Below are 12,539 nucleotides of genomic sequence, written 5' to 3' on the forward strand. Positions count from 1 at the left end.
GAAAACTGACGTCCGGTGGGTCCTCTCCCCGCCCCCTCCCCATCTTTTCCTTTGGGGCTTTTCAGCGTTCACCAATTTATTTCACCGTTAGGCATCTGTTATTTTTGTAACTTGAAAAAAATCTTAATGTCTTAAAAGCGACTAGAGTCCCTTGGACGGTGGGTGAGGGTCGACCGGCGCCCCTGGCACACCCCCTTCTCCCATCTCCTCAGCCAGGCCACTACCTGGGGAGCGTTCGTCCCCCGCCGGCTTAACGCCTGTAGAAGCCGGGGTCCGAGGCCGGATCGTGGTCCTCCACGCTACCCGCCGGCGGGGGCGGGGCGGCGTGCGGGGCGGCATGCGGGGCGGGGCGGGGCCGCAGGCGCACCTGCCTGGCGCGGCGGGGCTGGCGGCGGCTGCGCGGATGGACGTGACCCACCCCCTCCCGCCCCGTCGTGTGTTTACGTGGAGACGAAGATGGCGGCGGCGATGACGGCGTTCCCCGTGCGGCGGAGGACGGTCAGCCAGTGAGCGCGGAGACTGGTTCCAGTCCGGGCGGGGGAGGGCCGGATCCGGCCCTGCTCCCTGGGCTTGAGGTTCCCACCTCCGTCTGAACCGACCTTTCCTTCCTACCCCCCGACCCTCTCTCTGTCTTCCTCCAGCTTTCCCCGCAGAGGCCATGGAGGACGAGGAGAGACAGAAGAAGCTCGAGGCGGGCAAAGCAAAGGTAACAACAGAGCCGGAGGCGGCAGGGCCCGCGGTGGGAGGCGGTAGCTGGGAAGGGGTGGGTGGGGGCCTGGGAAGCGGAGATCGCTGCAGCCCCGGTGCGCTGCCTGGGAGGAAGGTGCTGCAGGATCTGCGTTTTCCTTTCGTCCTGCTTTCTCTTTCCAATTAATTGAAAAAGCCTGGTGTTACTACTTAGCAGATGATACTTCCGTGATGATTGGGTGGTGTGGCTCTTTTCTCGTTAACGCCCAAATAAAACCCCTCTTTTACTGTATTGTTATAAACTGGTATTTATTGTTTCTAAATCTCCAAGCTTTCACTTTTTTATAGAGTGCTCTGGGTAGTGCAGTCATTGTGCTTTTCAGGGTGAGGATTTAGGGCTTTTCTTTATTCAGTGGGGGATTTGTACGGTGATCATGAGCTTGGCTTTCTTAGGTGGCACGCTGGCACTCTTGGGTGTGTGATTGGCCTGTGACAGCTGCCTCAGCAGTGGCTTGAGTGTGCCACAAGTGCCAGCTGTGAACTTTGCGTTAAGGGCGGTTTTAGAGACATGGCTTTGTATGTTGGTGTTTGGTCTTTGTCATGGCATGTGCTTTTGTATTGTGTGGAATGTTAATGCAGTCTGTGAATAGAACTTTTGGGGAGGAAAGGTTCTCTAGTCTTAAGCAACACCTATAGAATTCCTGCTTTAAATAATTTATATATAGACATAATAACATCTCTGACAAGCCCTTGTGTGTGTGTGTGAAAAAATAAAGCAAACAATATAAAATTATACACAGGTATTCACACCGATATTCACTGGGCTTCATGAACAATATGACATAGACAAAATATAAATTAAATAGCATTTTTAAAAAATTACATATTTGAGCATGTCTTTTGGCAGGTTTCAAAGGCCCCCTTCCTTCCTATAATGACACTTCATATAATGAAACTACCTTTTAAAGATTATATCTAAATGTTTCATTAGAGATGATTTTTAGCAATCATACTTGGACCACAATTAAATTACAATATAGTTAACTATTTTTTCTCTCTCCCTCTCTTTCCCCTCCCTCCAAATAAACAAACAAAGGAGACCTGATGTATGATTTCAGTAATCATTGAAGGGCCATACCACAGGGATTCAGTTAGTAGACGCTCAACACCAAAGTTTCTTAAATGAATATGTGTATTAACTAACTTGGTATTTCTAAAATATAGTTGGCTTTCCCATAAGTTCCTTCTAAGGTCAAAGTTGAAATGCTTGTATGTTACCAGATAGATTCTGTTACCTTATGATCTATAAATGGAGGGAAAGGGGAATCAAGGCATCTTCAGAAGCCCAAAGTCGCTTACATTTCTGCAACCTGATGGTCTGAGCAAGCAAGCTCTATGCACCCAAGTAAATGGAGGTAAAGTGTGCACCTCCTTCAAAAAGCACTGCTGTTCTAAGACATTATGTTTGTCTGTTACCTCAGAATTTTTACAGCTTGCCCCATAAGTATCTTTACTGAGCATGTGGGAAGCCGTCCTACAAAACAGTTTACTTGGGACAGCACACCTCATAACAGGATTTATTTAAATTGTTTTGATTTGGCAAAAAAATTCTAGTTTCTTTGTGTGTTCTTTGTCTTTCAAATTACGCCTACGGGGTAAAAATCTCTTTAACATTCATTTTTATTGTAGAAGATTATCTTCCTCTAGAGCTAGCCCAGTTTTTCCAGTCAGAAATAAGTCTGTGAGACTTGTAAGGCAAGGTATGTTTGCTGGAGCATTAGCTATACAATATAAAAACACTGGAAGCAACCTTCAAAGACAGTATTAGGAGAATTGTTTTCTAAACTGTATTACATAAATGTGATGGAATATCATGTAGCCATTAAGATTATGACGACTGATAGGAATGTGGAAAATAGAAATAAAACAGCATCATCAAAAGTAGTGTATGCATTATTTCGTTTATATAAACGTGTGCTTTTAGATTAGGACTAAAAACTGCATGGTAAATATAAAATCATATGACATAATGTTTTATTCCTGTTTTATACTAAGAGCTGGAAATACAGAGGTGGTAATAGTCTCTGTTCTCTGGTTGCTTACAGTTTAGCGGGAGAGACAGACACTGGGCAATAACTACAATGAGAGAGGAGGTACAGTAGGATTTGGGGTGAATTTTTTCATTTGTTAAAATGTGTTAAATGCTGCTACCTTATTTTTAAGGCTCTTACAAAGAAGGCTCTTAATACTGATATTAATGCAACTTAGCATAATTCCCATCAAATAGTAGATACTCAGTATTTGCTCAATGAATGAATGAGCAGAATGACTATGAGTTGTTATTGGGTGCTGCTTTGTTTACTAGCATGTTGTAATTTAATAACAGTAATCCAGAATGCTCCTAATTGGAAGCCTCTTATTGCTGGCATCAGAAATCACTTACAATGATCATTTCCAAAACTTATTCAGATACTTGTTTGTTCGTTGGACTTAAATATTGTATTTGATAACCTGGTTTTACGAACCATACCATTTACATTTTTTTCTTGGTGTTTGGTAAGCTGTTCACTGAAAAATTTCTTTTAGACCTTATAAATGATTATTTTTAGACCTTATAAATGATTATTTTTTTACGACTTGTCATGTATACAGTATAGTATACTTTATCAAATGGTTTATACCAACCAAAATCAGTAATGATAGCTGAATACATTTTGGTATATGTAGCCATTAAAATAATTCTGCACAGACTTTTTGAGTTGGGAAAATGCCCACAAATAATGCCAGGTTAATAAAAATGTTACCAAAAAAAATATATGTACATATTTATATATGAAGACACCTGGAAAAAAAAATCCACCAAGGTGTAAATGATGGTTATCTCTGGGTGGTGGGTTATAGGCAATTTTAATTTTCTATACACTTTTAGTATTTTCCAAATTCTCTGCAACGCATTTCTTTTATGATCAGTAAGTAAATGTTTAAATACCATTTTTTAAAAACAATGAAAGTTTATCAAATACAGAATGTTGATGAGCATGTTCTACTGTATGATCATTTTACAGAATAAGACAATGCACACAATAGCTAGGTTTCCTCAGGACCCTCCATTTAGTGTCGTCCCGGAAGTGTAATTCAATTCCAGTGCTGCTTATATTATATAGTTGGGATTCTATTTTATTAGACATTTATAGATCTTTCTGTTTTTGTAGTTTTTATCTCCTTGTTGTCGGTTCCCATTGCCATGGACATGCTCATCTTGCCTTGCTCATTTGCCTCTTCCCAATGTGCTGTGACTAAAGAACCTAGTAACTGAGTAGATAAAATGATTTTTCCAAAATCAAGGGACAAAGGAGCCTAGTGAATGGGCTTTATGACAGTTTAGTTTTTCTGTTACTTGTTGGTTTTTTGGTTTGCTGTTGGGTCCAGCCACTTCCTCAGTGTTGCTGTTGCAAGAAGCCTGATCCATGGAGATGTGAGACATGACTGCATTATTAAGTAAATATTGTCAGAGCTGGGCTAACCCCCTTTACAAGGTGCTGGCAGGGATGGCACGACACAGGCTGTCCTTGTGTTGAACCAATAAACTATGCTAACTCCACTTTAAATGACTTCAATTTTTTCCAGCTAAAATTATTTGCAATAGTACATAAAGCAAGAATTGTAATATTAGTGACCAAAATTAGAGAACAGTGTGTATTTAGTATAAAATTATTAGTTCTGTAAATTCACATTAGGTATACTTTTTAATATTCTATTTTATACTTTTTAATACTGCAAAATAGCAGAATTCAGTAAAACCAAAGTTATTCATCATTTCTATAATTGACATAATTTGATGAATAATTATTAAAATTTTTGCTTGTGGCATTCAGTAAGTAGTAGCTACACTATTTTTACTTGTTTAATGAGCATTTTCAGTTTGAAAGTATTGCCAATTTATGCATAAAAGAATAGTGCTCTTTGCAAGCTATATATTAGGTTATTAATAGCAGGACCTTTCAATTACTGTTTCCACTTTGATAGACAAAGTTAGTTATGCTGTAAAATTGTTCTTTGTGTATTTCAGATACACTGCTCCACCACTATGAAAGTTGCTCTTCACCCCTATTTCTTTTAAACTTTCCAGTTTTTTATTCTTATATGTGACATAGCTTTCCTAACGTTCAAAGTGTACTACAGCAGTTTGATGCTTTCATCAACATTTGTTGCAACAGGGGTGCATTGTCTGCAACTTAAAAATTAATTCATGATCTTCAGGCTTTGTTAAAAAAAAAAAAAAAAGCATAAAACATAACTTGTAGATTATAAGCTTTAAGAGAGATAATGTGGAGGAAAGAATGGCAGAACAGGCTTCTGAAAGTGTATAGTATTGAAAAGTTTCTACAGCAAATCCAAGAAATGGCAGGAACAGGGATAGGGAAGTGACTGGGTAAAAGAGCCATTAGGTCCAGAGAAGAGAGACTCAGCAAGGTCTGTGGTGTGTCAGTGGAACTCAAAGTTGAATGAGCATGTGGAAAAGAAGTGAAAAAGGTTGGCCATACCCAAGTGACTGGAATATGACAAAATTGGGGCAAAAATTATCTTCAAACAAAACACTTATTTTTATATATATAAATTTTGTAATGAGAGCTAAGCTACGACTGCAAAATATTTATGTATTATAAACTGCTAATTATTGAAATATAAGTGAATTCTAATATGAAAGTTCTAATAGAAAAAGTTGTCATGGTAATTGTTAAGCATTAAATGATAGCGAACATTTTTTGTATTTATTTCTCAATAAGATTCCACTAAAATTGAAATTAGACGTCTTATTTAATTGGTGAGCATCTATTTAAAAACTTTAATTTGAAAAATCTTCAGAATTTTCAAAAAGCTTATCTGTAAAGGTAGTATGCATCGTGTGTGTGTTTATAATACTGCTATTGGGCGTACTAGAAAAGGCACTAGGACTTGGAGACATTTAATTGCTCATTTGTTCAACCGACATTTTGAATGCCTACAACTACAGCTATGGACTTTTACTTAGCAAGCATATTTTAAATGATCACAGATTCTCTGTTTTTTGTGTGTGGGAACAATGCTGTCACAGTACGTGAATCTCAACAGGTGTTTTGAAGAATAAGTGAAATAATGATTGAGAGCTCTTTGAACTCCTGTCGTTAGATATAAAGAAGCTATGATTTTTTTAAATTGAGGTGAAATTCACATAACAAAACTTACGTCAAAATGAACAATTCAGTAGCATTTAGTACATACGCAACATTGTGCAACCTCCACTTCTATATCGTTCCAAAACATTTTTATCATCCCAGAATAAAACCCTGTATCCGTTAGGCAGATACTCTTCGTTCCCTCCTACCCCTAGCGCCTAACAACCACCAGAGTCTGCTTTCTGTTTCTATGGGTTTACCTATTTAGGTATTTTATATAAATGGAATCATATAATATTTGACCTTTAGTGTCTGGTGTTTTTTTTTTGCCCCTTAGTGTGTTTTCCAGGTTCATCCATGTTGTAGTAAATATCAGTACTTCATTCCCTTTTATGGCTGAATAATACTCCATTGTATGTATCTACCACATTTTGCTTGTTCCTCCTTTGATGAGCATGTGAATTGTTTCTATCTTTTGGCTATTTTGAATAGTGCTGCTGTGAATATTTGTATATAAGTGTTTGAGTACCTGTTTTCATTTTTCTTGGGTATATACCTAGGAGTAGAATTGCTGGATTATATGGTAATTCTCAGTTTTTTGAGGAACCACCATACTGTTTTCCATAGTGGCTATACCATTTTAGATTCCCACCAGCACTGGATGAGAGTTCCAATTTCTCTATATCCTCACCAACGCTTGTTTTCCATGTGTTTTTTTCTTTCTTAAAATAGCCATTCTAGTGGATGGGAAGTGGTATTTAATTGTGGTTTTGATTTGTAATTTTCTAATGACTGAGGATGTTGAGCATGTTTTCATGTACTTGTTGGCCATTTGTCTGTCTTTGGATAAGTGTCTTATGTCTTTTGCCCTTTTTAAAATTGGATTGTTACCAACTTATTTTATATATTATTTATTTTTATATATATTTCTATATGCAAAGTGTAAGAACACGTGCTCTCTGGCAGGCGTGAAGAGGAACAAACCGAGATAGACACACATCTCTAGTAGAATTATCTTCCATCTTGGTTATTTTTTAGGCCTTCTGGGCTCTGACAAAATTTAAACTGTTGCTTCCTTTGAATAATAGATTCTTGGTGAGTTGATTAGAGCATGGTGCTAAAGTTTGATTTCTGTGTGGGCCAGTGAGTCATTCCATTCCAAGACCAGCTGTTTTACAAGTGCATGCAGTTGGTTAAAGGGGCACCTGTTGGTTTTTGGCTTGATCATTACCAGTCAATTTTCACTGGGGGGTGGGGGGGCAACCTGGTCTTCTTCAATAACAAAAAAGCCTATCATTTTCATGTATGACTATAATAGACCTCTACAGATATTTCACTAGTGTAAGGTAGTTTTTTTTGTTGTTGTCATATTGACTGCCCTTTTACTTTTAGTGTTTTTGTGGTAGTGGATACCAAAATATAACTTAGGATACTTAATACGTGGCTCAGTATGGTGCAGAAAGCTTTGGTTGATTTGCATATGTATTTAACCCTATTCAAAAATTAAGCGTTGTTCCAGAGGTGGTTTTGTCTAGGTTATTCAACTCTATGCGTAGATTCTTTTGTACCATTAAAAAATTCCTTTATTCTCTTTGTTCATGAACAGTGTAGTGTTTGTTTTCAATTGCTATCAGGGTTATGATTTTTATTGTGGTTTGCTATTCACTGAGATTTTTATGTGGTCTAAAAGTTTCTCTGAAAGTGTAATTATTTTTTTCCTTTTAAGAGATCATTTCTTAAAACCCCCAAAGTTTTTTCTTTTATCCTTGTAAGAAATGAATGCTTAAAGCCCCAAAAGTTATTTTAACTAGTAAGAACTACACAGAACTTTACTGTTTAAAATCCTAATCTATAAAGATTTGAATCCATAAATTGTATTGACTGAATAGGTTCTCTGTTTACAGATCTTTGAAAAACTAACAGCGTATAAAATCTAGAATTTCTTTCCTCCTATTTCTTGATACTGCACACACTGCAAAATTCCTTGTTTACTAAGGATCCTTCCTTGTGGGCTCTGTGATTAGGCTGTATTTATTCCTCAGTGGCCTCACTTTTCAGTTGATGTTGCCTTATTGTTTTCCCAGAGAAGATAGGGACAGGGACCACATGAAAATATTCTCCATATTTATCAAGAACCCAATTTAATGTATGAAAGTGTGTGAGGGAGATGCAGGCAATTGCGATGGGCATGGGGCACTGATCCCAGTTAATTACCATGACATTTATGGTCTTTGACTGTATATGTATGTGTTGATTTCTTAAGTCAAATAAATAAGTAGATGCCCTAAAGGGCAAGGTTAGTAGGATATGTGTAAAAACTGCATTAGCAAGTATCTGCTGGGAGTTCATGTAGAAAAGAATGGGTTTCTACTGAAAGTTACAGAAACTATTTCCTATTCTTGGACAACTTAAAAATATTGGAAATTTTTTTATGTAAAATCTTTTATAGTAGTCGCCAAACTAATTTAATTTTTTAAAAACGTTTATGGATTTGTCCTGCTTTTGTTTTGTTTTTTAATTTTATTTTATTATTTTTTAATTTAATTAATTAATTTATTTATTTGTTTTTATTGGGGAAGGGGAACAGGACTTTATTGGGGAATAGTGTATACTTCCAGGACTTTTTTTCCAAGTCAAGTTGTTGTCCTTTCAGTCTTAGTTGTGGAGGGCGCAGCTCAGCACCAGGTCCTGTTGCCATTGCTAGTTGCAGGGAGCACAGCCCATCATCCCTTGCGGGAGTCGAACCGGCAACCTTGTGGTTGAGAGGATGTGCTCCAACCAACTGAGCCATCCGGGAGCTCAGCAGCAGCTCAACTCAAGGTGCTATGTTCAATCTTAGTTGCAGGGGGCGCTACCTACCATCCTTTGCGGGACTCGAGGAGCTGAACTGGCAACCTTGTGGTTGAGAGCCCACTGGTCCATGTGGGAATCGAACCGGCAGCCTTTGGAGTTAGGAGTACGGAGCTCTAACCACCTGAGCCACCAGGCCAGCCCTAATGTTTTTTAATGTGCATAAATTCACTTTGTAATGAGAACACATCTGAGCATTTCTATTCAGTGACTTCCCTTCAACAAGAGAACTCTCACTTTTCTACTTCAGTCAATAGCAATTTTTATAATAGAGCTTGAGAAAATGAGAAGATAATAATTTCAGATTTTTTTAGTTGAGAAAAATGATTTATATACAGAGGGTGCCAAAAATGTATACATATTTTAAGAAAGGAAAAAAACTATTAAAATTATAATACTGAATATATACTGATAACAAAAGATGAATACAAGTCCTGTGTTTACATTTTTTTTGGCACCCCTAGTATTTTTTAAATTCTAAGGGTGAAATACAATATAAGTACTTTTAATAGGTCTCAGGATTTTAATCTTATGACAAAAGACTCTATATATATTCTTTTTTCCTGTAGGATTTGGATTTAAAATTTTTTAATATTCTAGTTTTCTCTTTTCTATCTCATGTATGAGCATATATTCGAGGTTTAGGAGTTTATACCTATTCACAAAGCATCTCAGTTAAAAAATAAAATCCTTCTGAATTATTCTGTAATTATTTTCCTATATCCGGTATACTTACAACCCAATCTCTAATTTTTTTTAATTCAAAATTTGTCTCATACTTAGCGTTTCTTCCACTTCTAATACTACTACCCAATAAAATCAGGCCCACATTTACCTCTCTTCTATTTTGTTTCCCTTACTCATTCTCTTTTACCTTTCAGATTCAACCAATCACCACATTCCACTGATTTTACCTTCTAAATATTTCTTGATTTATCCCCATTTCTGTTCATATGTTATTATCCCTCACTTGGATAATGGGAAGGTTGAGAATGGAAGAGAAAAGAGTATGAATTCAATAATAGTAGCTGCCAATTTTTGAGCACTTTCTAATGGTATGCATTTATTATCATTTCATCCTTATAACTATTCTAAGAGCTGTGTAAACTGTTGCTATCTCTATTTTATAGGTGGGAAAACCAAGAGGTTAAGTAATTTGCACAAAATCGTAGAGGAGGAGCAAGGGTTCAAACCCAGTCTGACCCAAGAAATTGCATTCTTGATTTCAGCCCTACACTAGCTCTTATATCTTTGATCTGTGTTCAGTAGGTAGGATTGGGCATCCTTGGTAATGGGTCGTAAAGGGTAAGAGAGATGCTGTGGTCTGAATGTCTGTGTCATGCCCCCCCCCCTTACCACCCACCCCCCCTTCATACCGTTGAAATCCTAACCTGCAAGGTAATGGTATTAGGAGGTAGGGCATTTGGGAGTGATTAGGTTATGAGGGCAGATCTCTCATGAATGGAATTTGTCCCCTTGTAAAAGAGAGATCCTTTGCCCCTTCCATCATGTGAGGCAAAAAGATGGCCATCTAAGAACTAGAAAAGAGGGCTCTCACCAGACACCAAATCTGCTGGGACCCTGTTCTTAGACTTCTAACCTTCAGAGCTGTGAGAAATAAATTTCTGTTGTTTATACCCAGTCTATGGTATTCTGTTATAGCATTCCAGACAGACTAAAGCAAGAGATGACTCCAGCTTTCTGACTCAAGCACCTGAAGAGGTGTAGGTGCTAGTCTGTGAGATAGGGAACAAATGGACAAGTTTGGAGGGAAAGAAAAGTTTCAATGAAATGGGTCTTTGAGATAGGAAATGTGGGCATGGTTGGAGGGAAACAAATATTTGAGTAAGGTAAAAATGAGTTTTGGGTGTGTTGAGTCAGAGGTGCCTACAGGACATTCTGGAGGAATGGTCCAGTGTAAAACTGAATATATGTCTGGAGCTTAAGAAAGAAGTTCATGCTATAGATAAATATTTTATTTAAAGATACGAGCTGACACTCTGGGAATGGGAGTTCACTCAGGAAGAAGACTGACTGAGTGGGATGCAGATGGAGAGTTGAATCCCGTGGAAACACCCATGTTTAAAATGCAGGTGGAGAAGGAGATTGCAAAGGAGACTGAGACAAACTATTCAGAAAGCTAGGAGATGTTGCTGTCAGTGAAACAGTTTCAGGTATGAACAGGAAGACAGTTTCAAGTAAGTAGGAATGGCCAGTTGTCAAAAATGAGAATTCAGATTACTGAGGGATGGGGAATTAAAAGGAATCAGGAAAAGGTGGGGAATGGTACCTACTTTTTCAAAGATTTTGTTGTGAAAAGCAGTATAATTGTTGTGGTTATGAGCTTGTACCAGATCATCTGAGATCAGATCCTGCCTTTGCCATTTATTAGCATTGTGACTGTAGGCAAGTTGCTTAAACTCTCTGTACTTCTGTTCCCATCTGAAAAATGAGGCCAGTAATAATACTAGCCTTGGAGTTGTTGTGAGGATTCAGCTAATACATAGAAAGCACTTAGAACATTGTCAGACTATAAAGTGTTAAAGAAGTACGAGCCATCCTCCTCTTCTTCGTGCTGGATCATAGAGGCTCAAACTATATAGCAGAAAATTAGATGGGAGAAATCGGCTGGGATCAGATTGTGAGGAGCCATATGTGTCATTTAAAGTAATAGGGACTTTACCATAAAAGTGGCAGAAAAGTCAGAGAATGTGTATCGGGCATGTTTAACCTCTGAAGAGGTTAGTCCTTTCTAAAAAACAAATATCCCGTATTCAGATAGGCCTGATGCCACCAGGTGGCAACTAGTTATATGTTGTTGCTACACAGATGAAGCAGTAAAACTATGTGTTTTTTTTAATATAAAATACTGACTTAATTAAAAAAGCTAAATGTAAGCACCCTAATTCTGTTAGGGCTCCTTTGTTCCGGAAAAACTGAGATTAGTTAAGTGAGGAGAGATAACAAAGGGTTATTGTAAAGATAGATTTCAAAGGAAGGTAAGAGAAGTATAGTTGGGCCTCCTGGGAAAAGCCATTTGGAACCCAGATAAGTTTGGGGCAAAGTGCCATTCTTCTCACTGTTCATTGTTAGCAATAACTGAGGTGACAGTGAAATGAAACAGATAGGTGGCATCTGAACTGTGAAATGTAATGCCGTCAGTGTTGGCAGTTACACTTGTGGGGTATGGTAAAGGTGTCTAGAGAGGCTGATGAAAGAGGCCAGGCCCCAGTCAACATAGTCCTGGGGCTTCTGCCTTTTTTTCTTTTTTTGTCTTTTGGGATGAGATTTTTGATAGATGTATAGTTGTACTATATCCTTTTAAAAATAGTGATGTTAACATATGGGCCCTGTGTGATAATTTTACTAGTGAATATTCTTTATAGATCTGAGGGGGAGGGAGGCAGTGAAGATCTTTCAAAAAAAAACAATCACCCACACAGTCTTATAACCTACAAGCAATCACTATTAACAGTTTGTTGATTCTTTGTTTCCATGTGTACGTATATTTTTAAACTTGAATCATACTCTTATTTGCAATTTTGGCCTCTTTTTTTCTCTGACTTTATGTTGAGAGCATTTTCCCACATTACAATTTTTTAAAAAACATTTTTGACAGCTACATAATACTACATTGTATGGTTGTGCAGTAATGTAACCATGGACCTGATAATATCATCTCAATTTTTTTAAAGAAATTATGCAGATATGTATTCTGAAGTTCTGAGGAATAGTGTCTAAAATTATTGCTTAGAGGCATCTCTTTTCTGTAAAAGATAAATTATCTTTTTTTCTCAACAGCTGTTTATTGAGAACCTATGTACAGCTACTGTTCTACACTTAGAA

The 12,539-nt window shown here is 37.7% G+C and overlaps 1 protein-coding gene across 10 annotated transcripts in view; it reads left to right on the forward strand.

Annotated features, from left to right (window-relative positions):
• Nucleotides 1–434: 434 nt before the first annotated feature.
• The window catches only part of AKAP9 (A-kinase anchoring protein 9), a 144,148-nt gene continuing 132,043 nt past the window's right edge, over nucleotides 435–12,539 (forward strand). For all 10 annotated transcript variants that reach the window (XM_019716603.2, XM_019716620.2, XM_019716627.2 and 7 more), the window contains exon 1: nucleotides 435–706. In XM_019716603.2, coding sequence (XP_019572162.2) covers nucleotides 659–706 — 48 coding nt within the window. In that variant the 5' untranslated portion in view covers nucleotides 435–658. The remainder of the gene's footprint in view (nucleotides 707–12,539) is intronic.

Source organism: Rhinolophus sinicus, linkage group LG09 (genome assembly GCF_036562045.2).
Source record: "Rhinolophus sinicus isolate RSC01 linkage group LG09, ASM3656204v1, whole genome shotgun sequence".
NCBI lineage: Eukaryota > Metazoa > Chordata > Mammalia > Chiroptera > Rhinolophidae > Rhinolophus > Rhinolophus sinicus.